Source organism: Ursus arctos, unplaced genomic scaffold (genome assembly GCF_023065955.2).
Source record: "Ursus arctos isolate Adak ecotype North America unplaced genomic scaffold, UrsArc2.0 scaffold_17, whole genome shotgun sequence".
In the NCBI taxonomy this organism is placed as follows: Eukaryota; Metazoa; Chordata; class Mammalia; order Carnivora; family Ursidae; genus Ursus; species Ursus arctos.
In genome coordinates, this window is record NW_026622841.1 from 30,095,763 (window position 1) to 30,123,345 (window position 27,583).

At 34.4% G+C, this 27,583-nt stretch overlaps 1 protein-coding gene across 3 annotated transcripts in view; it reads right to left on the reverse strand.

Annotated features, from left to right (window-relative positions):
- Window positions 1-27,583, reverse strand: part of PIK3C3 (phosphatidylinositol 3-kinase catalytic subunit type 3) — a 138,466-nt gene that overhangs the window by 71,991 nt on the left and 38,892 nt on the right. For all 3 annotated transcript variants that reach the window (XM_026496225.4, XM_044382970.3, XM_057313118.1), the window contains 8 exons: window positions 26,229-26,315; window positions 24,538-24,633; window positions 21,907-21,978; window positions 19,768-19,872; window positions 18,992-19,084; window positions 10,756-10,941; window positions 4,174-4,328; window positions 2,491-2,581 (listed from right to left, as the gene is read on the reverse strand). In XM_026496225.4, coding sequence (XP_026352010.3) covers window positions 2,491-2,581; window positions 4,174-4,328; window positions 10,756-10,941; window positions 18,992-19,084; window positions 19,768-19,872; window positions 21,907-21,978; window positions 24,538-24,633; window positions 26,229-26,315 — 885 coding nt within the window. The remainder of the gene's footprint in view (window positions 1-2,490; window positions 2,582-4,173; window positions 4,329-10,755; window positions 10,942-18,991; window positions 19,085-19,767; window positions 19,873-21,906; window positions 21,979-24,537; window positions 24,634-26,228; window positions 26,316-27,583) is intronic.

Genomic DNA, 27,583 nt, shown 5'->3' on the forward strand with positions numbered 1-27,583 from the left:
AACAGACTCTAAAGCAAAAATATGACTTGATATAATGAAGGTTACTAATAAACAGTGATAAAAGATTCAATATACTTGAATGCACCTAATCAAATAGTTTTAATATATTTAAAGCAAACATCAACAGAAAAAAAAGGAGAAACTGACAATTCCACCATCATACAGGGGGAATTTTACCCTAATTCTTAAGAAATCAAGCACAAAAAAACATCAGGAAAGGGTTCATTAACACAATGAATGAGCTTGTCCTATCGACATATGTACAATAATGTACCCAACAATTGCGGAATGTATCTTCTTTTCAAGAATCCAGGGAATTTATGGAAAATGACCATATTTGAGCAATGAGACTTGAGTGTCAATCTTCTTTCTAATGTTTGGCCACACATACATAGTGGTTTCCTAAAACTCCAAGAATAGGGAAGGGAAAGGGGAAGAAAGTGAAACAATCCTCAGGTGTCAGAGGAGAGACAAGAATGTTGGTATCTGCAGTGATAAGCAGGGGAATTTCAGCTTGTTAGGATGCCACCTGACGTCTCCAAACACTGAACTGTTTACAGTTCTCTTAAAGATGATGACTGCTTGTACAGTATTATTATTACTCTGCTGGGGGCAGTGGCGGAAGGGGGAGGGGAAAAAAGGTACTCAAAATGAGCCCCAGTGCTTTCTGGGATAGCTTGAATTACCTAAACCCTTTATAGAACTATTCAGCTGAGAAAAGGCAAAATGGCTTAATCATTGAGTAACAACAGGTTCAACAGTCACAAGAGAAATATCAGAAATATATAAAAACTATTTTTAGTCTAAAAGTTCTGAGTCATAGTGTGTAAAACTGTATTGTGAATATAACATTCAGAATCCAATCACTTCAAACAATCTTCAATGTAAACTACCCTAATTCAAGCCACCAACAAGTCTCACATGGGTTATTTCAACAGCTTCCAAGTAAAAGTCATTTGATAACATGGCCTCCAAGTCCCTGCTGGACTCCTACTCTTTCTCTGATTCATTCTTTTACCATGCTCCCTTCTCACTCCCCAGAGTCAAGCACCCTCTGCTATTCCTCACACACTTAAGCTCTGGTCCTCAAGCCTCTATATTTGCTGCTCCCTCTGCCTGATATACTCCTCTCTCCAGACCACTCACATAGTTATTCCCTTGCCTCTACCATCATCTTTTACAAAAGATGTCAGTTTCCCAGGGAGGCCTTCCCTGACCACTTTTCAAAACTGCAACTGTCTAACACCACCCAACACCCCCTCTGTCATCCTTCTCTGATTTATTTTTCTCCTTAGAAAGTAGATATCATTATTTCTTCTACTACATATAAATATCATTGACTACCACTAGCGCAAACACTAGAATGTAAGCTCCATGAAGACAAAGACTTTGACCATTTTGTTCTCTACCTCCAGCACCTTGAATATTTCTGGTACATAATCAGAGCTCAAAACGTATGTGTGAAAGAATGAATTACGAATCAATATATCTGTACATGAGATTTGAAAAGGCAAAACAATTAAACTGGAGCTGAATGGTTTCTTAAAGGGCTCCCTTAAGGATTCTATGATCCTGTAATTTAAAATTCTTTTTTCAATATTTTCTCTTGCATCAAGAGGTAGGCAGATATCAAACTCTGGTTAACAGTTAGTGATAAAGCAGGAACCATTCAGCCATCAACATTAACTCCTAAAATCTAACTAAAACCTATATATATATATATATATATATATATATATATATATATATATCATCAACATTAACTCCTAAAATCTAACTAAAACCTATATATATATATATATATATATATACATACTATACACACATACATATATATATACATACTATACACACACACACACACTTTAAAAAATCAACTGAACTTTCTAGTATCAAAGCATTGTATTATTTGTTTTCAACATCAGAAGTGTGAAAGGTTCTCGAATTAGAAGTCTTAGGGAGAAATTCAAGAACATATTACATCAGCTTCTGCAAATGTACTTCCAAATGTATGTTTCGGAGTAGTAGTAGCCTAATCCGCGCGTTTTACCTCAAAAATTAGTATAATTATTTAGAAAGATTTCATTTAATTTTTCTGTATGAGTTAAAAACAGCTACTTACTATATAGTCCCTAGTATCAAAGTCACACATCTCTACAATGTAATCACAAACACCAACAATTACAGTAATATTCATAAATATGTTAATAAATATTCTGAGTTTCCTTAATAAAATATTTAAGCCCAGTTTATTTTCATATTGCATATTAATCCATTTATATGCCCAAAGCACCAATAAAATGCCTTGAATTAAAGATTATCTGGCACTTTTGCTGAGAGGAAAAGTCATAAACATGCATCATAAAACAAGTTATTTAATAAAGTTGTAATATTTCGTTTATTAATCAAAATCAATGTTTTAGAGACCAACATAAAATGTTTATCTGGTAAGACAGCTCCTGTAGGAAACTTGAAAAGCTTTGTACTTACCTCCAGATTTTCACCATCTGAACTGTCTTTTGTTTTAGCTGCAGGAGGAGGGGAAGACACTGGAGGAAGCGGGCTGGTTATAATTTGGGAGCTAAAAAAATAAAGGAGATATCACTGATTTGTAAAATATTCTGTCTGTAAGAGAAGATATACATTTTTTAGTACAGTTCACCTCAGTTGTATCTCGTTAAAGCATCACTTCTAAAGCGTGTTCTGTGCAACACTAGAATCAGATTATGTCCTGCAAAAAGCCTACAGTCAAAAAATATGGGTAACCGCCTCTTGGAAGATTTTTGTGTAAGCTGGTATACTAAAGGTTTTTGATAAGTGCTGTAGTTTTTTTAAAAGCCCATTTTAATTTAAACCAGCATTTCCCAAACATATCTGATCACAAGCCTATCCCATCTCTTTTTTTATCTTTTTAAAAAACATAAAATTAATGACCAGCAGACCATAATTTGGGAAATACTGGGTTACATTTTCTTGTCATAAAATCTTAATAGACTTCTAGTAAAATCTTCTAGGTGGCATAAGGGAGGAGGAAGGTAAATAAGTATGACTGGAGACTGAAGGCCTCCAATGCATGGTGGGAGACAAAGTAAGGGGGTTTCTTCTCTTAAAAACAGAAAAATAGAAAGCAGCCCACAGAAGAAAAAATGATTTCCCATTTTTCAGTTCTTCTTCAAATGAAACACAGAAGATAAAAAACAGCAGTATCATAATCATAATGAAAAATTCGAAAATACAATCTTGAGCTCATATGATAATTGCAATAATTGGACTAATTCAGGAAATGTGAATTCTAGACTTCACTGTCATTAAAAAAATCTCATGACCTTCACAACATAATTTTTTTTTATTATTGATCCTCAGATTTCTCACCTAAAGGTTCCTATTTATCTCAAATTTTAAAACTTAATGAAAAGCAAAATGGCAAAGTAAAAACAACATGGGCTTTGGAGTCAACTCTACCATATACAGTATAGAAGACTCTGGACAATTAACTTCTTGTTCAGTCCTTCATCTCTAAATTAGGAATATGAACACCTACTTTAGAGAATTATTAAAGTGAGTTAATGCACGTGTACCACTTCACAGTGTCTGCTACAGAGGTGTGAGTTTTTAATTGTTATTATTGTTAACAGCTTTTAATTTGAGTACCATGCTATTTTTTTATTATAACTCCTAAAAAGGTAAAAAGTGGCCAATAAAACATACAATAAAATATTTGAGCCCACTAACATGCCCCATCCTTCATTTTATTTTTGCTTGAACAGTAATAGTATCTAACCCTTACTGAGCAGTATCCTAAAGGCTTTATGTATATTAACTCATTTAATCTTCCAACAGCCCTCAAAGATCAGTTATTATTATTATATCCCCATTTTTAAGATGAGAAACTGGGACCACGCAGAGAATATGCACCTTCCACAAGTTTACACAGCTAGTAAGTGGCAGAGTGAAGATTTTTCACTCAGGTATTCTGACTCCACAGCTTGCAAAACACTGCTCTGCAGTATAGTAATTTGTGTTCTGTGAGTGCACACACCACATTCATTGGCAAAACTTTAAAATTAGTAACAACTAGGGTTTGGTACCTCTGGGGAAAAAGAAAGGAGAAGAAGTCTGAAAAGGGGGGAGACTATTAGATTTGAAAAATAAGTCCTCCCTGGATATCCATACCTATCTATTTCTGCAGAATTTATTCCAGTATTTGACACACTCTCTGACACTGAACCCTGACTATCCTTCTTGGTAGGTTCTAATCCATTCTTTATGTCATCAAAATTTTCGTATTTGAGAGCTTGGACCAGCTGTAATAGGTACATCAACAAATCCTGGAAAACAAACAAAAAATAAGCTAATATTAGAAAAACAAATGCAATAGGATTATAGACATCACTTATTCCTAAATATCAAGAGAACAGTTTAGTTTCATCTACCACTTATCAGCTGTGTTACCTTTGGCAAGTTACTAGGTTATTTAAGCTCTTGGTGCCTCACTGGGTCCTCATCTGTAAAATGGACATAATCATATATACCTTAGAGATGAGTTGCGAGGATTAAATCAGTTAATAGAAGAAAGTCATAGAACAGTGCCTGGCTCAGAGTAAAGGGGCAATAAATGCCTTGTTTATTTTTTTTTAAGATTTTGTTTATTTATTTGATGGAGAGAGAAAGAGAGCAAGACAGCACAAGCAGGGGGAGCAGCAGAGTGAGAGGGAGAAGCAGGCCAGGACCCTGAGGTCATGACCCGAGCCCAAGGCAGACACTTAATAGACTGAGCCACCCAGGTGCCCCTAAAGGCCTTGTTTAAAGTAGTATCCAAAAAGCAAAGCAAAAAACAAAAACAAGGATTAAGATGATTCATGTAAAACTAAGAAATTAAAGAAGGATCCTTTTCTCAGAAATAGATCAGATAACAGCATTTTATGTCTACAATTTCATAAGAAACTCCAAATTTTCAAGTTCTAAAAGAATTTCTGTTTCATAAGCTTTTCTGGTTAGGATTTTTTTTGAATCTTGCGCTCTTTCTTTTTCCTTGAAAGCTCAGGTTTTGGGGCACCTGGGTGGTTCAGTCCGTTAAGCGCCTGCCTTCGGCTCAGGTCATGATCCCAGGGTCCTGGGATTGAGTCCCACATGGGGTGCCTTTCTCAGCAGGGAGCCTGCTTCTCCCTCTCCCTCTGACCCTCCTCCTGCTTCTGCTTGCTCTCTCCCTCTCACTGTGTCAAATTAATAAATAAAATCTTTAAAAAAAAAAAAAAGCAAGCTCAGGTTTTAGAGAATTTGGGCTCCTTCTTAAATGAAAAAACCTATAAAACAGACATTTTTAATTTTAACACTCTTGGTTAAGGGAAAAGCTTACTTTCCTGCCAACTAGCAACAATGGCTTAAAGAAAACAAATACCTAAGCCTAAAGTTCCCATACTGCTATTGACGATCAGTGGGATAACTGTGAAAGTATCAACAGAGTAGTTTTTACTTTTCTGAGTTTTCCTGTAATGTAAAAAGACTCTTTAAGTTTCATATTTATGATAGAAATGTTTTCTGTCATACTCTCTATAAATGTCATACTCTCTTGGCCCTTCCCAATAACTATTAACACCAAAAATCTCACTTTTGAAAATAATTACAAACTGAAGAAATTCACAAAATTCAAACACTTCTTAAAAGTATCATTACTGTCGAGTTCCCGTTGCCCCTCATCTACTTAGCCCCTCAAAACTCATAATTAGATAATTGTTGAGACTTGGTGACCACAACCTCAATCTCAGCCTCCTCTTCAAGCCCACAAACCAAATAAAATCCCCTGTTAAAACTTCATGGCCCATACTTTCCTTCCCTACTTGTAACAACTATAGAATTTGTACTTATTTGCTAAATTATTTACTCTTGGTCTTCTCCAATTTATTACAAACACCATCAGGACAAAGACCACCTCCAACAATCTATTTTCCTTTACTCAATACCATACTGTATTTCTTTTTTTTTTTATAACTTTTTTCTTACATTAACATAGTCAACATTTTTATCATTATCTAAATATCGACAAAGAATAATACATAAGATTTCACCATTAAATATGATTTTGTCACAAAAAAATTAAATGAAAGGTTGAAACAGGCTTATTCATTCATATTCAAATATATCAATGTCAGTGGCCAGAGAAAACAAATGACTGTATCAAAGCACCGCTCTAGCATTCTGCTTCTAAAAACCATTTTCTTTCTTTTTTTTTTTTTTTAAGACTTTATTTATTTATTTGACACAGAGACAGCCAGCGAGAGAGGGAGCACAAGCAGGGGGAGTGGGAGAGGAAGAAGCAGGCCTCCAGCAGAGGAGCCTGATGTGGGGCTGGAGCCGAAGGCAGACGCTTAATGACTGCGCCACCCAGGTGCCCCATAAAAACCATTTTCTAATTGGAGCAATAAACATCTGATTTCCTACTATTCTTTTGAGACTTATAACATCTAAGAGCAATAGGCATGCTTTTTCTAAGAAAAAAAGTGAATTAAATAACAGAAAATTGATTAATATATTTAAGGACAAGTATCCTTCTCAGGAGGTGTAAGTAACTAAGCTTCACTGCTCGCCTTCCTTACCAAGGAAGGCTTCAAAAACGCTGCTGAATATATCACCTGTTATGTTTTCCCCGTTATAGAAGACTTACCACATGAAATCAAAAAGGCTGTATCGTTATTAAATTCCCCAGGAAGGAGGAATTCAGAAGAAAACCTTCCTCTTTTTAAGTCACTCATTACTATCTGATTTGTTGGCAAGGTATTCTATAGTCAAACTGTACTTTCCTTCATGTGTACAAAGTCTGTTTGTTCATTATATAGTCACATTTTGAAAAAATAAAATTCTTCCAAGCATGAAGGACATAAGCATCCAAGTAAAACAAAAATAAACAAAAAAAAAATCAGGCTTCTGACTGAGAAAATTCAGTAAAAATTTCCCAAGAGCTATGGAATATTATCTAAATAGTGATCACCATTTCTCTTGATAACAAGTTAATGCTAATGCTTCAGAGTGCACAGGCAAAGTTCCATGTCAAAAATCACTCACTTCCCATTTCTTATTGAATTAAGAGTAATTTTTCACACAGGCATTTACAGTTAGAAACACATGGGTTCTGATTTAACTTCCTGAACAGCCACTTATACACATCCCACACTCTCTTAAAGTGAAATACTTTCTATTGTTCTTCTACTTTTCATTCTCCTTGCCTTTGTTCATACACATCTCTCCACTTAAAATGTAAATTCATGTCCAATTGTGAAAATTCACTCTTCCTTCAGTATCTATCTCAAATGCCACTTCCTCCTCAAATTCTATGGGGCATCTCTCCTTTTGAGCCACACAGCAATAAGAAATATGGCTTTTAAAAAATTCCTAAATTTAGCAAACTAAATTCAGAAAAGTATTCAAAGATTGGGTAAAATTTATTTTACAAATGTGTGGCTGGTACAACGTTAGGAAATTCACCAGCACAGATTTCATATATAGCATATATTGTATGCTGATGTTTTCCAGACAGCATAATGCTATACTCACAAAATACAGCAAACCACCTAATATCCATTAAAACAAGAGAAATCACTAAAGTGATTAGATAAAACATAAATATTAAAACATAGTTTTTAACTAGCTAAAAGATGTAAGAGATAAAAGGGGTGAGATAGTTCATAACAGTAACAATAATTGTCAGGGAATAAATCCATTTTTAAAATGTATAAAATTTTTCTAACATCGAGACTTGAATGACAAAAATCATGTCTCCAGGAGGGAAGATTTAATATCATAAAGTTGTCAATTTTTTGTAACATAATATATAAATTTAATGTAATTCCACTTAAGATTCTGGTGGAGTTCTAAGAAAATGAAAAAATTATCCTAAAATTCTTGGAAAGAATAAATGTATAAAAATTATAAAGAAAATTATAAAAAAGAAAAACAGGGAAAGGATCTGTCCAACAATGTTTAATGTTATTGTGAAGCGACTACAATTTTTTTAGAGTATGATACAAGTCTCAAAAGATTTGTAGAGGATTATCAGCAAAGTGTAAAAAGAATGTATCTCTTGGCCTAATAATTCCAATATAAGCTACTTATTCAACAATACAGAAAAATATATACACAAGTCTGTTCACTAAAATATAGTATAGCAAAAGATTACAAATAACATACAAACCAAAAGACGCTGACTGATTAAATAAATTATAAATTAAACTTGCAATAAAATACTACGCTGCTGTTTAAAAAGAATAAGGTAGATCTACAGGTGTCCATAAAATCTAGAAACACAGTGTTTTTTTACAGATTAAACATGCCCTTGACATCATTTGCCTTGATATTTATTTGCCTATGTTTCCAGACTTCATGGAACCAAATATATGTGTTGATAATGAGAAAATGTCCAAGATTATACTGTTCAGTTAAGAAGGCAAGTTTTTAACAATATAAATGATCTTAGTATAAAATTTACATAACATAAATGTGCTATCCTTCTGCATATGTGCATGAGTACGGTTTTCAAAACCATGCCCCACATAATTGTTCCTCATAGCTGTCAAGTGACATAAGCAGCCATTATTACTATTTTTTTTGGATAGGACCTAAAATAATATATGGTGTTCCTGAAGACATATATATACAGCTACATAGAGTCAGAGAAAAGACAAAATTCATCTTAATATACATCTGAAGAATCAGTAGTAACAAAATTAAAAGACCTTTTTTTAGCTGACTATATATAATTTATTACTGAACTAAGTTCAGAGAAAGGAAAATCAAGAGATAACCATCATAATATTTATGCTATATAGAGCTCTAAAACCTCAAGGAGCACCTGGGTGGCTCAGTCAGTTAGGCATCTGAGTCTTGATTTCAGCTCAGGTCATGATCTCAAGGTCGTGAGGTCAAGGCCCACATAGAGCCCCTCAACCTGTTCCACTCAGCCAGGAATCTGCTTCCCTCCTTTTCCTTCTCCTTCTGCCCCTCCCACCACTCACACTCTCTCTCTCAAATAAATATTTAAAAAAATAAATAAAAACTCAAAAAACTACCATATTTTGCAGTTTAAAGTGTATATAATGTTTCTATCATTATCCTCTACCTCATAACAAAAATTATAAAATGGTCTAGAAATAGTTCAGTACCTGCACAAATATGGCTATCACCACAGACAATCAAATACTTAGTTTACAAGCCTGTGAGGGAACTTAAGTAAGACAATAAAAAAATGAGGAGCTAAAATTTTTCTATTTAAATTCTGAACCCACATCGAGAGGCTGTCTTGACTACAGACCAGAGGTCTTTAGCTAAACTCTATGACTCATGTCAAACAGAGAGAATTAATGATTTAAGTTAAATTTCTAATGAATTTCAAAATAAATATTACAGTATTTCCACATTTCAATTTTTACTTGTGATACAGTAAAGACAATGAGGAAGAAAGATAATATGCTGAATCACAATGCTTAGGACTGCTTTTTAACAGGAAAATGAAAAACACCCTATTCCAATAAAATTACACAATATCTGAGATTTGCCTCCAAATAATCCGGTGGAGGGTAGGGAATGGAGAAAAGGAAATAAATGGTGTTATAGATGAAACAAGACCAACTATGAGCTGGCAACTGCTGAAGAAGGGTAAATTACATGTGAGCATTCACTGCACTATTTATTGCTTACATTTTACAATAATTAAATACAGACATACATCATCCTTATTGACCTAGTAAATGCTGTGTTTTGCTACTATGAATTCAAAATGATTTTTTTAAAAGATATTCATTGTTCTATGGGATCAACATTCCTATATGTATCGAGGTTTGAGAAGACTTATCCCATATCCTATAAGCCCCGCAGGCTAGCATAAATTATTAGGTTATGTTTGGAAAAGACATCCACCCTATAAAAATTAATAAGTAAAAAAAATTGCTGGATTACTCCATCTTATTAGCAATTACTAAAATTCAAAATCCAGCACTGCTTTGTGTCGACAGAGTGTTCCTCCTTCCCTGGTGGCTTTCTATGTATATAAATAGCCAGCATAAAGTTTGCAGTCTTTGCTTTCCAGAGGATTCAAAACCACCTTCAGAAAATCTACATATACATATAATTGTTAGCCACTGAAAGTTTAAAGGAGAAGTTTGAAGGAGAATAAGATGACCATGCATCTCTATGCTTTAAAGGCCCCAAGGGCTTTTCAAGGCTGCAATTAAATGTGGCTTGTTGTATACTGACTGATAGAGGGGATCTGAATTATTCCCTAGCTGGTGCTGCATTAAACCATTTTTCATTAGAATTCTTTTTTCCAGACAGAGCAATACAAGCTCTGCTGCCAGGTAAATGTCCTGGGAGAGATTGTCCTATCATGTAACAGATCAGGAAGTAAATTTTCATTTCACAGAAGAGTCCTTGGAGGAATATTTTAATTTTACTTCTGAAAACACACCTAGTATATCCTCTTCCCTTCTAAAAATCTCTCTCTCCCTCCCGCCCCCCACCCACACAAACGGGGGTAGACAGGGGAGGTATGCTATAGAGCCTATAATCAGGCTCTAGTTTAAAATGTACCCAGTCTGGGCCACCTGAGTGGCTCCGTTGGTTGAGTGTCTGACTTTTGATCTTGGCTCAGGTCTTAATCTCAGGGTCATGAGTTCAAGCCCTGTGCTGAACTCCACTCTGGGCATGGAGCCCACTTTAAAAAAAAAAAGAAAAAAAGTACCCAAAGAGAAGTAATGAATAATAACGTACCTCATCATCTGCCTGTCGCAACCGGGCAACAGCATAACGCCTGACTGTTGGATTGGTGTAATGGGAGGATAACAGCTCCAAGGAGTCCTCTACATCCATTGGCTTCCATTTTCCTAGAAGTTCCAATGCCTGTTTGGCCTCCTGAGGTAGATCCCAATTAACACATTTCAAGAACTTTGTCAAGGCCTAAAATCAGAAAAGATTTTAAAATTAGAAACAACAGCCTATTACCTGGGGTAAGGAAGGTCAAGGGTGACTCGGCAGAGTCGCTTGGTCTGATGGCAGAGTCACAGAGTCGATGACAGACTCCTTGTGTAATCACTAAACATATATATGATCCTAGAAAAATACTACAGGATAGAGAAAAAAAAGAAACATGGTCCCTGTAACTACATTTTTCAGGTTAAACCACTTACAGAGCACTATGAATTTTTAAGTTTTCTCTGGCTTTTCTTCATTTTCCTTTTTTATTTTAAAATACTGCAGGCTTCAAGACATGGAAATAAAGAGATGAGGCATATTCTCATGTGATGCCTTAAAGACAACCTTCATTTTATAACATCAACATGAGACATAAAATACTGCAGCCAATGAATGAAGAGGCCAAAGTCAAGTGAGGGTAGAATCCTTACCACTAACCTCACTCTCAAACACCTCCCCACATCACTGGGTTTCCCAGATACTCAGACATGAGGGCTCAAACTAAATTAAATATGTACAGCTCTTATACAGAGAAGTAACAATTTAAAAAGATAGACAATCAAAAACTCCACAGAAAGATAAATACAGAAGCAGTAGCAAATATTCTATGATTCAGCTGCCTGTTCGTCATGCCTTTCTGGAACCTCACTTCTTTAGACAGGCAGCATACTTATCAAAGTTTTCACAAGATCGTCCAGGTAAGTAAATGACCTTGGAGCACAACACTCATGGTTGCATACATAATAAATGCTCTTTTAAAACGGATGTATACTTGTTTTCCATAAAAAAAACAAAAACAAACAAACAAACAAAAACGATCTCTATTGTCACATCTTCCTACTGGGAACACTTCCCAGGCTGATCCTATTTTCTTTTTTCTCCACGATTTCATCTTTTGAACAAAGATAACTTTAAAATTTTAAATTCCTACTCTGTCCCACTAAAATCTTTTCATTAGTAAACTAATCAAGTTCTCAAGAAAATGTCCTTTGGACAACAAAACACAATTACTGGTTAGTATGACATAAAATGAACCCTGATGCCCATCCCCTAACTTATTCTTGATTTAACTAAATTAAGCAAAAAAGCACAATGGAGATTATCTAGTCCACTGCTCGAACTGTATAAAATCTCACTGTAGTTAAGTGGCTTATCCATCACCTCAAAATGGTGGACAATCTACACCCAAACTCCAGGTCCACTAACTCTCAGCCCATGCATCTTTCACCAGATGGATCCCCCCTAGGATTAAGACACTGCTAGCTCCTAATTAGCTAAACCCATGCCCCTTAGAGACATTATTCCACCAACACTGATCTCCTAAATCCATTCCCCATTCCTAACCATTATTTCCTAGCAATATTTCCTGCATTTTCTCCTCAAGTTGATTCTCACTACACCACACATCTGGAGTTTGGCATAGCCTTCTAGCTAAGTGTCTTAATACCAGTTTCACTTCTAATCATTTCATATAAACCCTCACCTCACATTGGAAGTGATGTTAGAATGACTCTCCAACTGTCAACAGAAATTCATCTTCTAACAACCCCACCAAAAAGAGACCTAATATTTAAGTAATTTCAGTGACTAATTTCCAAAGCACCCAATGTTTTTATAGATAGTGAAGGCATTTTTATTTTTTAAGTGTAATGTACCAAAATACAAATGTGTTTTCATGTAATTTCTTCCCACTGACCAGTTTTACTGGGGAGAATGAGAGTAAATTTAAACCCACCACATGGACAGCTTTTCTAATAGTTGATGATAACTGCCATATGGTTATAGCGTGGTTTCCCATTAGATGATAGAATCTAATTTATAAAAACAACAACAAACAAACAAAAAACAATATACAACCATAACAATAAAACCTTGGCTTCTTTCCCAAAATACTCAATGATACTTCTCACCACAATCCTCTCTAATTAGGTGACCTCTCATTCTCCCTTTATGCTTCAACTAAGCTAACCTATTTTTTACATGACTTTGTCTAACTCGTATCTACAAGCTCCTCACCCAAATAGTAGCATCATCTTCAAGGCCAGCTTGTGTCAAAGACTCATCCTTTTCCAGTAAGTTTTCAGCAACTCTGAGCTCTTCCTTTAGTAGCTGCCTCAATTTTACTTTCTTCATTCAAATGATACTCTTCTAACTGCCAAATGCTTTGGTGGGCATTCGTATCCCTACAATTGGAGTCTGACTTCTGCAAGATAAGCTATCCATTTCTTCTGTACCTCCCACGTGCCATTTAGCAGAGTACTCCCTTCTCCATGTAGGAACACAGACTACCCTTCTAACTTATTCCATGCATTTATTTTTCACTTCTAAAATGTATTTCTATGTTGAATGTCAAAACAAAGCAATACTTCTTAAGTAACTATAGCAAAACTTTTCCATTTCACAGCACATCAGCAGTCTTAATAGAAATGTGTGGATATGTACTTACAAGCAAATCTTGCAGCATGCTGATGTACTCAATTCAATAACTGAAACAATCTAGCCCCGAGATTCTCAGATTTACAGATTCACTAGTAAGATTTATAGATCATGATGCTGCCAAGGAACTTAAGGCACTGTACAAAAAATTCACAACTTTATAATGCTGAATGTCACAAATGTAAACAAAGAGGTAGTAGAATAAAGACAGAAACAAGGAGAAGAGAAATGAGAATGGTACAAAGTGTAAGAATTTGAGGCAATAGTAATGATGACACTTAATCTCTGGCCCTTTAAAGATGCTGTATTGATGTATGTAAAGGTAGAGGATTCAAATGATGCAATTTTATATTTAGAGTTTCCACAGATAACTGGAGAGTAGAGGCTTTAGAGCCATAATGTTTGGGGTCAAATCCTAATTTCCGACTCAATTAGTAACTGAGTCATTAGGAGCACACTACTTAACTTTAAATGACTCATCTTATAAAGTTGTGGTAATGATTAAATAAAGTTACTGAATGTAAATGTTTAGAACAGTACTTTGTATATAATTAATATTTGATGTTAATTATTTTATCATCTGATATTACTGTTATTCTATTTCTGATGTTGAGTCAATGTCAAGTGTTAACATTAACACATTTATTGCCATGTTTTATATTAACAGCAACATTTTATTAACCTCCCTTCTGATCTTAGAACCTCTTAGAATCATGTTCACAATCACTTCAGAGCTGAAAAAAACTATGTTCACCATATATATTTCTAGTTTTAACTTCTACCAAGTAAGTTATTGGAAATTTCTAATTTGTTGCTGAAGAGAAACCTATTCCTCTACGAGGACACTCCTGCCAACAAATATGTGGTTTTCCACACCAAACAATTCCTTAATTCTCTGAGGACACCAACTAGGTGTCCCACCATCTAACTTAATTTGAAACTACCTGCAGTTACTGAAGTTTCCATAGGTTAAAGGGTCAGTCTCAAAACTGCTTCCCATTTCAGATGCCAATTGCAACTTTTGGGTCCCCAGGTTGTCCACACTTGTGTCTAACTTGGCTACAAATCAAAAGTTACCAACAAAACATACTGAACTCAGGTTCAGTAATTTCCTATAACAGCTCACAAAACTCAGAGAAATATTTTACTTATCATTGCCAGTTTATCATAAAGGATACAAAAATGAATAACCAGATGAAAGGTACATTGGGCAAGGTGAGGGAGGGTCCCAAGCAAAGGAGCTTCTGTCCCTATAAAAGTCTAGGTGTGCCACTCTCCTGTCACATGGACACATTCACTACAAACCCTGTCATTCTAGGTTTTTATGAAGGCTCCGTTACATAGGTACGTTTTATTAAATTTCTGGCCAGTGGTGATTAATGCAATTTCTAGTCCCTCTCCCAAAGGTTAGGTGGTGGGGCTGAAAATTCCAACTGTCTAATCACTTGGTTGGTTCCTCTAGAAACCAGCCCCCTCAAGCAAGAGTCACCTTATTAGGATAAACGCAGGTAAGGTTGAAAGGGGCTTATTATCAATAACAAAAGACATCATCTCATCCCTACCACTCACGAAATTCTCAGGGCTTTAGAAACTGTGCCAGAGACAAAAAACAAATATATATTTCTTACTATATCACAATATCACACTCATGCCTCTAATACTTTTGACTCAAAATTGAAAATATCTCCTCAGCCTGCTCCTTCCATTTGCCCTATTTCCTTATTTCAGGCACTCAAGCCTCACTCCTGAGAGGTGTCACCAAGTTATTTTATACATTCTCCTCTCCTTCACTTGCCCTCCAACACTACTCTTAAAATCATACAGGAGCCTCCTAATTCGGTCTCTTTTTTCATTCCCAGATCTGCTCCAATCTGCCCCGGCTTGACTTCCTTAAAACATTACTTCTTAAGACACATTCTTTTGCTTTAGTGGTTTCCTACTGCCAGTGAAATCCAACTCCCAAACGTAGAATTCAAGGCTCAAACTGACTCCATTTTTTGTTTCATAACCATTCATACCATTTTTTTGTCTCTGAACCTAACACAATGCCTTACTCATGCTTTTCTTCCCCATGAAAAATGATCATCAAATAAAAATATCACTGAAACTTATTCAAACTTTAAGACCAATCTTTGCTCTGTGAAACTTCCTATCACAGCACATTAAGCTGATTCTACTCTACATTTCTATTATAGTAATTACCTAAATGTTTATTAAGAGAGTAACCATTAATCAATTACATGCTTATGCTTCTCCATTTTGATTGTGTAAAAATATCCTTTCCCTAAAACAGTTTTAATTTATATGAGGACAGAGAAATGGTATTTTGAAGTCCAGACTCGTGACTAATACTAGGCCAAGAGTGGTAACAAACACTTGCTGAACTGAATTCACTTCTGCTATGGTCATCATCAACTTCTTGACAGGAAGCAGAAACATGATTATTGTCCTGATGTCACTGTCTCCGTAGCTACTTCAGAAACAGCCTCATAGGAACAGTCAGTGCATCACTATTATCTTCACCACATGTGACTCTTCCTACTGCTTTTTTCCCCCAAAGATAATAAAAAGGCATTAAGAAGTTTTTTGTTTTTTTTTTTTAAAGATTTTATTTATTTATTCGACAGAGATAGAGACAGCCAGTGAGAGAGGGAACACAAGCAGGGGGAGTGGGAGAGGAAGAAGCAGGCTCACAGCGGAGGAGCCTGATGTGGGGCTCGATCCCATAACGCCGGGATCACGCCCTGAGCCGAAGGCAGACGCTTAACCGCTGTGCCACCCAGGCGCCCCAAGAAGTTATTTTTAATTAACATTTTTATAAGAAGAAGCCATTTACCATTTACTGGTTTGGAAAGTTACAAAATCACATTTTGGGTTTCATAAAAATAAGTCACTTCCTACATAGTACAAACTACAAATTTAAAAATTCTCCCTCAATTTCACTGGTTTTGCTAGACAATGTGGTTACCATGAACTTTTTAGGTGCAACATCAAATCCAGACTAGAGGGTTTTCATCCAAAGTCCTTAAGACAGGTCATTTAGAAAAAAATAGATGGAAAGATGAAATTTAATTAAGAAGTAAATAAGTATAAATTCGTAACAACTAATTTCTACCAATTTGTTTTCTGAGTACTGTTTTCTCTCCAGGAAATCTTTTCAGCCTCGGGGCCCAAATGCCAAATAACCTAAATCACTTTCTGAGAAACTGACACTGAAAGAATTTCTTTGTGTAAATAAATTAAGGGACAGGGGTACCAGAGTATTTGTTTTCTACAAAACCCATTTTAAATTATTACAGAGATACAAATGTGGCTGTGTGAATAATTCCTCTGGTCACTTCAAGGCCAATATATATATTTGGTTTACTGAAAAGTGCTTCCCAAACATTAAAAAATATTGTTTGCTCTACTCTAGTGATCATAAGAATTCTATAATATGTCCTGAGAATTGAAGTTTCATCACCCACCTTTCGAAAACTTGAAATCAACTAGTTAAATGAAACTTGTCACACACTTTATATCACTTGAGCATTTTATTTCTTTTGCACATATCTAGAAGTAATTGAATTTCAGTGGGAAGTGACTACTTGTTTAAACAAACAATTTTTCTTGCAAGCCTTTCTATCTAAGGCAGTTCTGCTCTGTAAATCTTTTCTATGCTTCCTGAACCCATACATTCTAACAGGTTTAATTCAATATCTCGCTGTGTATTTTAGAAAACACTGTGCTACATTCAAGATGCAATTTCTGGGACCAAGGTTATTCTTCATTTAACTGAGAATCATATACTAACTCAATCTTTTTATAAAACGCAGAATCACAACCTGAGTTTCTATTGATGAATATTTCCTTTTTTGCAGTAATGAAGAGAATAACACTCAGAGCTACAGTAAATTTAAAATTCTTCTCTCACACTTGTTAAGGATGTAAAGAAGAGTTAATATGATTCATCTACAAAGAATTTCCCAAGACCTCAATAAAAGATAAAGAAGAAAAGCTGGAGAGTTAAGATGAGCTGCAAATGAATTTTTATCTTTACTTTAGAAACTAAAAGAAATGCAATTATTTCAGAAAAACAAGTTCAACAAAGTAGCTAAAGACTGTTTCATGAGATTGTAAAACATATTCATTCTCATATAATTATATAATAGCTTTCTGACAGATATTAATTTTCCTGACACTTCTATGTTTTGTCCCCAACACGTTTCAGAACTCCTGCTGAGGCATGTGCGTGATGTTGCAAACATTTTCTCTACAATCCACTTTTCCACGGCTTCACTGATGAGTTCGCTTCTAACTCAGAGATGTGAGCACATCAAGAGGCAGCCTCTGTAAGCTCTGTGCTGCTGCACAGGTCTCTCATCTGTAGAACACCATCATTAACACTGATATCGTGGGGTTGTTATGGGATTGAAAAGATCCCTGGCACACTGTGGCTGGTGAATAGATACCGGTTATTATTATTCTATCTTAAGAGTTAATCCTTGAACTTATGTTCTAAGAATTTACAGACTATTTTAAGTACCAAAAGACACTTAGAAGTTCACAATTGTTTAATTGACTCATATTAAATACGAAAAACTAAAATTCAGACAGGTGAAGTGATGGGCCAGCAGTCAGAAATCTTTTTAGTGGCAATAGTAAGACTCAGAACCAAGTCTCCGGACCCAAACCTAGTGCTGACTAATTTATCATAATTCTCCAGAAACTTCATCTACTCCTTGGTTTCATTAAGAAAAGAAAATGTCTAGGGGCGCCTAGGTGGCGTTGTAGGTTAAGTGGCTGACTCTTGATTTCAGCTCAGGTCATGATCTCAGGGTTGTGAGATCGAGCCCCACATCAGGCTCCATACTCAACGTAGAGTCTCCTTTAGATTCTCCCTCTCCCTCTCCCTCTACTCCTCCCCTCTGTTCACACATGCTCTCTTTCTCAAATAAATAAATCTTTCCCAAAAAAAAGGAAAGAAAAGAAAGCAAAGCAAAGCAAATGTCTCGTTCTGACCTTGTCTCTATCCTGTATGCCAAGATGGATGGCACTCCACAAACTCAATTCACACATTTCAAATTACATTTCCCATACTCTCCTCTAGCCACATCTCCTCCAAAATTCTATAGTCCTTTTAAATAACATAAGTAGTTGGCTAGTCATCCAGTTTCAAAGAGGTGAGAACAATGAAGACAGAAGTGAATCAACATATACTCTCCATCTGCTTAGCCAGGTTATTCACCAGTATTACCTCACCCGTGAAGAAGGGCTGGCATCATTAGAAAGTTGAGGAAACCAAGCTTGCAAAGCAATTCTCCTAACCTTACCTAGTAAGGATAAGCAGAAGTGCTAGCAACTAAACCCAAGTCTCTCTGACTTAACCCATCCAAACTATGCCTCTAGGCATAACCTGTGCACCAACGAACGGGTACCTGTGTCTTTGTGTGTGTACCCTTTGTAATATTTAAAAAATAAAGTATCATACATATTGCCCTATAAAATATTTTTAATCTGACAGTAACACTCTATTTCCATGGCAGTTTAACTTCATCTTATTCATTAGCAACAAAGTTTACAGATAAATATGACATATGAAAATATTCAAGATACTCACTTTTTCTTGATTAGTAAGATAATATCTAAACTTCCAAACAAGATCTTGTTCTTCATATGTAAGTTGCTTGGTTGGTGGATAACTCACAATAATCTACAACAAAGAAAAAAAAAAAAACTACTTTTGTCAAATAGAGTCTTCCTATTTGTTTCTATTTCATTTACAATTTTTCATTTATTTAAATATCTCTATAATAGAACTTTTATAGAAGTAGGGAGAATGTACATGCAGCAGAGCAAAACTTAAATTTGCAGTACTTATTAGTCTAAAAAGGATATTATTGGAGTGCAGGGGGAGAAAAAGATGAAATTTAAAAAGTCACACTCCATATAAAAAGCTGTTAACTACAGAGCTCATTTCATTCAACCAAAAATAAACCAAATCAAAATAACAAAAGCCCCCTTTCTTTCCAAAAGGAAAAAGAAAATAAGCAATAAACATTTCCCCTATCAAGTCAACACACACAACGCATGTGTGCACACCAAGGCTTCCTTTAAACAATACCTTAGGGCCAGTTTCTAAGACCGTTATATCAAGAAAGTATACACTATTTTTAGCTCTGCTTTCAGGGTTAATATATTTTCTTAGAGCCCCAAAATGATTAAAATACAAAAACAAAAGCCACAGAAAAAGCAAATTTGTTGAAATTACATAGATTTCATTAACCTGAAAAAAACATGCATCTGAATCACTTTCAAATGAAGTGGTTATTACATCAGTTGCAACCAAATTACACATTTCATTTTTTTATATTAATAGTTTATAAATTCTCTTACATTTAGCTGATCTCTTGTGGCAGCGTTAGGTTTGAGATCATGGTCAGAAGGTCCACTTCTTAAACTCCGGGCAAGCTTGTGGTGTTTGCTCTCAACTAAATTCTCCTATAAATTATTTATAATTAATCAACAACATAAACTTCATCAAAAGGAAGTTTCAACAGCCGATTAGAAATGCAAAAATAAACAGTTGCTTACTTAAGACCATTTTATAATATGTAACATTTTATTCTTGTTACAACTTTGTTCCCTATGTATTTTTTTTAATATCACCATTTTTTTCATTTCAGGTCATGATTTCATATGTCCTGAGATTGAGCCCCACGTCAGGCTCCACCCCCAGCAGAGAGTCGGCTTGAAGATTATTTCCCTCTGTCCCTCCCCCCATTCTCTCTCTAAAACAAATACATAAATCTTTTTTAAAAATGAATAAAAATTAAATTGGAAAAAAAATCACCATTTTGAGATAGGGAAACTAAACATGCTTTATCCTTCACTAGTGCCATAATATGCATTTACCATTCCAGCTTCTTAAAACATCTCATAATACCCCTCATTCTCCATATAGTCAAGGTTTTCACATCCTCTACCCACTCAGATAAAACCTTTACTCTCAAATCTTCCCTGACAACCCAGCCTAAAGTGTTCCCTCTTCCGCTGAGCTACTAGTGAACTTGTGATATCACTGTACTACCATCTTAGCAGTTTAACTGCCAGTAGTGACTGAAGGCAGGGATGATGACCATAATGGTTGAATATATACATACTTGGTGTGAACTATTTTACCGATGGCCAAAATCATTAGTTTTGAACATACTGTCTTTGCTTAAAGAGATTTATTTATTTTTGCATGTGTGAACAGTCTTCCCATGTCTTTCTCCTTTCAACTGGCTTTTTGCTGCTTTGTCACTTGGTTTTAAGATCTCTATATATTATTAGATATTCATCCCTTTGCCTGTGATATATATCAAGAAGAGTTTCTTCCAGTTTGTCCATTGTCTTTTGACTTTGTTACAGTGTTTTGCCATGCAATTTTTTTAATGTAGTCAAATTTACTAATCACTTCTTTAACTGCCTCTGGATTTTGAGTCATTGTTAGAAGTTTTTCCCTACATTTAAAGTAAAGTACTAGTAAGGCTTCATTTTTTAATAATTAAATCCAACCCCTGATCTATTTGGAATTTTTCTTTACGTATGATGTGAGGTATGTGTCTGGTTTAATTCTTTTTCCAAATGGCTAATCAGTTCCCCAGCACTATGTTGCAGTGATGAAATGTCACCTTTATCATATTTACGATGTTTGTTTCCAAAAGATTCCCAAGTTGCCCTTTTTTCTAATTTTTTATACTTTTTCCCCAATCTCTTCCTTTGTTACTTCCTGCTTTAATGACCTGTATGTACCTCCGTTATCATGCTTTTACCTTCTAATATGCTACTTTAAATTCACTTTGGTCTGATTAGGAAGGTAACTAATCCAATTAGAAAAGTAAAAAATAAGAAAAAATGGTTCAGGTGATGTACTGAGTTGTAAGTGTGAATATCATGGTATCTATTGTGCTACTAAAAGGATTTTTTGCCTGAAACGTTCTAAATTTAAAGTCATCTAATTAAACTTCTGTTGCAAAGAACTCTTCCTGTTTCATATCCCCAAACCATCATCTCAAAAATTCCATAGATGGGTATCTCAAAATCATCCAAGTCACCATGATCCAAATTAAACAGTTCTAGTAGCGACAATAATCTTCCAGATATTTCGACAAAATCAGTCTCCCTAAAATTCTCATCCACTGAACCCAGTGTTACATCCTGGTATAAACAAAGTCCCCTCCCATATGATGACAGTCTTTCCAGTACCTGTTCCCCAAGTTCTCACTTCGAGACTACATCTCCTAACTCTTCCAATAATTCAAATAAATGGTTCCCCAACACTATACTATCTTGACCATATTTTTAGATGTTGATATTGTAAAAGTTCCACCTGAACCTGATTTCAGATAGCTAAAATGGACTTACAAATCACTTTTAGATAGCTGAGTTAGTTACAGATATATTTTTTTTAAAAGAAACTGTATGCTGTGGATCCAAGTCATAATCACTCTGGAGAAAAGCACTTTCATAAGAAATTTGGCAATAACTCACCATAGACATCTGAGGGTCAGGAACTTTTACTATCTCAAAGCTTGTTAAAATTGGAGATGACTCATCACCATCCTGGATTACAGTGTAGTAAGTTGAAAAAAAAAATAAACAAAATTTAACCAAATGGTAAGAATAATACATAAGAATGTACGCTCCAATGTATTTTAGTTCTATTTGATGAACATCATTCCTCCCTTTTAAAAATGCATCTTCTTTCAACTGTATTTTAAATTACATATCCATTTTTTACCTGTTGTTGCTGATGAAATATTTGGGGGAAAATAATATCTAACAATAAAAACTTGTTACAGTTTTTAGATATATGAGGTCTAGAAATCAGTAGATTGTTTCTGTCAGTTATTTTTAACTCCATTTATAATGCTAGTGGGTCAAAAGCAGTATGTCCTAATTTTCAAACTTAGAACAAGAAGCCACAAAGTATAATCAAATTATGGCACAAGGGATATGTTGCATCATTTGTGAAAACTACTAAGTAGATGTTGGTAACTTCGAATTATCACAACTGAGTTCCATTCAAAGAAGTTGGATTTTAAGCATGGAATTAATGTTACTGAAATTTATACACAGCTAGAGATTCAGCAACATTGCCTCTACTGAATACAATGCAAACTTGAATAAGAAGAATTAATCCATCAATTCTCAAGAAATAAAGCTGCCTTATTTTGCTGGTATTATCATTTGTAATAAGTATTGGCTTTTATTCTTATCCAAATCAGGCAAGAGAGGTAATTCAGCATAATAAATGTCACTGCATACATACTGGAAAATGCTAAACTAATTAAGGTCAAAATTCATTTCCTCACAACCGTACACCTCACATCAAGCTTTTCCGTCAATTTCCAAATGCTAGTATTTCTAATGTTAGATACGTGCAACCAAATCAGGAGAGACTGAAAGAAGGAAGTACTGGGACTTGACTTTAGTTCAGTAATTGAGTCCTGCAGAAAACCACAAATTCCCACAGCCGTTGTTTAACAGGCTGGTTCTCAGTCACAACACCAGAAAACACATTTATCAGCCCAACTGTGACAAGTAATCTTCACTAAGGCTATCTGTCACAAAAGACAGGTGACAAGAAAGTCTATTTCCATTAGATTCAATACACTGGCCCAGCAATCTTTACACTAAGTGGAAATATGACAGGGTAGGTAGACAGGCATTAATTTATGAGCAATTTTCAAGAAGCAGTAGAAAGGGGTCAAGAATCTTTTCAAAAATACTTGAAATTCTTCTAATTTTTATTCTGTTATTATTTCATCTATTATCAAAGCTGTCTTTCAAAAGATTCTTCACATCTCTTATGTTTGAAAGTACCATTCCATTAGCATGTTTTTGCAATATAAACTCCATATGGACAAGAAATAATGCTTTTAATTACATATAGTATAAAATGTAAGATGTGATTTTATTAAAGTGTACTGGTGACAAAACAATTTCACTCACCTGTATTTCCCCTCCTTTTTAATGTAGTTTTTCTAATGAATTAATAAGCAATGTTAAAGTCTATCTTCCTAACTTCTTTTTACCAAAGACTATCATTTACAAAATAAAAAGCTGAAACAAATTAACTTTTCCTAACCTTTTACTAAAGGGAAAGGATACAAGCTAAAGAGAAAAAAAGTGTGTTAACTTGAGTACCCAAAAAATGATCATAAATTAACTACACAAGCCCTAAAACTCCATTATGAAAACTTCTTTCAAGTAGTAACTTACAGTTATGAAAGAATTTATATTTTAAAAAATCACTGTGACAGCTTTAATAAATAACAGTAAAGCATAAATATACTTTAGAAGTGTTGCTTCTAATAAACAAATACACTGCATATAAGCTTAGCTATATACTAGAAGAAATATTATTCTATTATGCCATGTATCAAAAGTCTGTCCTCACTCACACTGATTTAAGCACCTGAGTATTTCCACAATAATACCTGGTTTATGTAGTTCTGAACTACGCATGCAATTATTTCTATAGTGCTTAAATTAAGACCCTTCAACAAACATTTAAGGCATAGATATTTTTCAAGTAGCTACATATCAAACACACAACTACTTTCTTTTGCATAATGAGCAGACCAGAGCCAATCCATTAAGTGCACACTTGTTATCACTCAGCCTACTGAAAACATGGTTTTTTTTAAATTTTGCATTTATTATATAAATACACATTTAGGAAGTCTTCAATAAGCATACTTATGGTAGGGTCACACATTATATATACAAACTCAAATAGTAAATATATCCTTAACTTTCAACAGCTTACCACTTAAAAACTGATTCCCTTTTTATTTTTCCAATGAATACTGTTAATAAAGCTATTGCTTTAATGTCCTACTTGCCAATTTGCAGAACAATTAATCAAAAAGTTTTTAATCTGTTACATATTTATTGAATTCTGGAACCCAGAACTGCATTACACGAATGATCGGCTTTTGTAATCTTGTTGTAGCTATATGATCTGATTTGTGTACATACAAACAGCTGCTGCTGACAGCTGTCTGCTGCTATCCTGCAACCAAATAATTCATCTCAGCAGGTACAACAGTAATTTTTTTTAATGTTTTCCCTCCCCTCTACTTTAGAGACCATAAAGAGTTCCAAGGCAAATACCTTTTCATAATAAACAATACCATATTCCTTATCATCACACTTGACACACCGAAACTCAACCATCAAGTACATGAAATTAGAACTTCGTTTCTCACTCTAAAAAAGAAAAAAAAAGACTTCTATGAAAATCATGATCTTCAACATTCTCTTAAAGGATCAGTATGTATCATTATTTCCAATTCACTAATACATAATCTATCAAGTACGACTTAAAATGTAACAAATTTTTATTTCATTATTATAAACAACCTTCACAAGTTTTTCACAATTTATAAGTGGTCTTAAGATAACTGGTAATTATTTGTAAATTTTTATCAATATACTTTAAACATACTGGGGAATAGTTACTTTTTCTCCAACATAACAATGTGTCTCCTTAAAAAAAAAAAAGGAAACACTAGGACAATAATAAAGTGAAAATAAAATGAAGTCTAAAAGGGTGATAAGTCTTAAACCAGTTTTAAAAATGGCTTTAAATCTTTATGTATAAAATCATAAAGGTCTAAAGAAGTCACTTAAATTGTTCAGCTTTATGACACATATTGTAGTCTAATTATGGTAATGGCAATGTTCTCCTATCTTTTAAAGAGTGGGGGTGGAAAAGGTGGGTATGGCTAGACCAAGTAAGCCCTAACACTGCCTTTTCTACACCAAAGGCTATCTACATTGAAGAACAGAAAAATATAAGTAAACATTTTGATTTAACTATTTTAGAAATGTGACTATTATAAACATTCAAAAAATTAAACTTTTCTTTCAGTTTTAGTATTATAAGTGTATTATGAATAAATTTAGAAAAGATGCCCAGTTTATTCATACTGAATATAAACACTATTAAACCAACTAATTTGTTTTTTAATTAACAATAGAATTTAAGTTTTATAAAGTGTTCATTGTAAAATTAAAAATTTCTTTTACAACCCACTAAAAATCATTCTGAGAATATAAAATAAGTCAGTTATACCCTGTGGTGATCACAAAAAAGTTAGGCATATCACAAAAACTGACATTCCTCTCTGCTAATGTTGTTGAAATAATTGTTCTTTCTACTCTCTAGACACAGAATGTTAAGCCACACATCTAGTATTTCAATGCAAATACATAAAAAAGAAAAGAAAATTTTGTTCTAACTTTTGGAAAGTTTCATGGAAGCCATCTTTTAATTAAACATATTCTAGACCAATAAACAAGATCAAGAAACAAAGAAATTACTTTGAACCATGTAACTTAACTAAGGATGCAGAGTCAGTCCTATATGTAGTATAGCACATAATACACATAGTATCTTAACTAGAGACAGGGATTACTAACAATGACTTAAGGTAACTGAAGTAAAGGGGCGGCATTGTGTTGAAAGAATCCAATACTGAACTGAACCTAAACATAGCTGCCAAATGGAGAGAGAACACACAAGAGAGGCATCAAGCTTAACACCGGCTTCACTTATATAATATCCAGTACACTTACGATGTCCACTGCCTACTTCATGGTTCAATATAACATTAAAACATTAGAAAAACAGATACCCCAAGTTTTCCACTTATTAACACAAAACTCACAACTACAGGTTATCCTCAAAGCTTTCACATTTGTGAGATAACCTGGCAATAAACAAAGCTTCTCAAAAAGTCCTAACTTAGACATCTAGGAAAAATATTTTGGGAAGGAAAAAAAAGAGGGATACAACCCACCTCATTTATCATTTCTATTTCTCTAAATGTCAATCTGTCCAGCCAATCTACTTTCACCATGTGTCCTTGTCGATGAGCTTTGGTGAGCTGCAGAATAAATATAATGAAGAAAATTTTAACACAGATTTCACAGAAAGGAGGATAAAAATGGTAATGATCATCAACATGATACTGGAAGTACCAACTAATGCAACAGGACAATAAAGAAGAAATAAATGGTATACAAATGGTGAAGAAAGAAATAAAATTGTCTTTATTTGCAGATGACACGATCATCTAGGTAGATATAAACAAAGAAAGGTTAGAAACTCCAGGAACTAACAACCAATTATAGCAAAGTTGTAGGATACAGGGTTAACATAAGAAAGTCAATATCTTCCCTATATTCCAACAATAAACAAGTCAAATTTGAAATTAAAAACACAATATCATTTACATTAGCACCCCAAAAATGAAACTGGTTTAAATCAGCAAAACATGATCTCTATGAAGAAAACTAAAAATCTGTGGAACAAAATCAAAGAACTAAATAAATGGAGAGATATTCTGTTCATGGATAGAAAGACTCAAAACTGTCAAGATGTCAGTACTTTCCAACATGATCTATAGATTCAGTACAATCTCAGTCAAAATCCCAGCAAGACATTTTATAGGTATCAACAAACTAATTCTAAAGTTAATATGGAAAGGCAAAAGACCAAGAATTGCCAACACGATATTGAAGAAGAACAAAACTGAAGGACTGACACTACACAACTTCAACTTAATATAGAGCTACAATAATCAAGACAGTTAGGTTTTGGCAAAAGAATAAACAAATAGATCAATGGAGCAGAACAGAGAACCCAGAAATAGATCCCATAAAAAGAGTCACCTCATCTTTGGCAAAGGAGCAAGGGCAATATAATGGAGCAAAGACTTTTCGACGAATGGTTTTGGAACAACTAGAGTTCCACATGCAAAAAAAAAAAAAGGCATCTAGACACAGAACTTAACACAAAAATTAAGTCAAATGGATCACCTAAACGTAAAATGCAAAATTATAAAACTCCTAGAAGATAACATAGGATAAAATCTAGATGAACTTGAGTACAGAGATGACTTTATAAATGCAACACAAAGGCACAATCCATGAAAGAAATCACTGACAAGCTGGACTTCATTAGAATTAAAAACTTCTGCTCTGTGAAAGACACTATCAAGAAAATGAGAGGCCTACGCCACAGATTAGGAGAAAATATTTGCATAAGACTCACTGATAAAGGACTGTTATCCAAAATATACAAAGAACTCTTAAAATTCAATAAGAAAAAAGCAACCTGGCTAAGAAAATGTGCCAACGAACCTTAATGGAC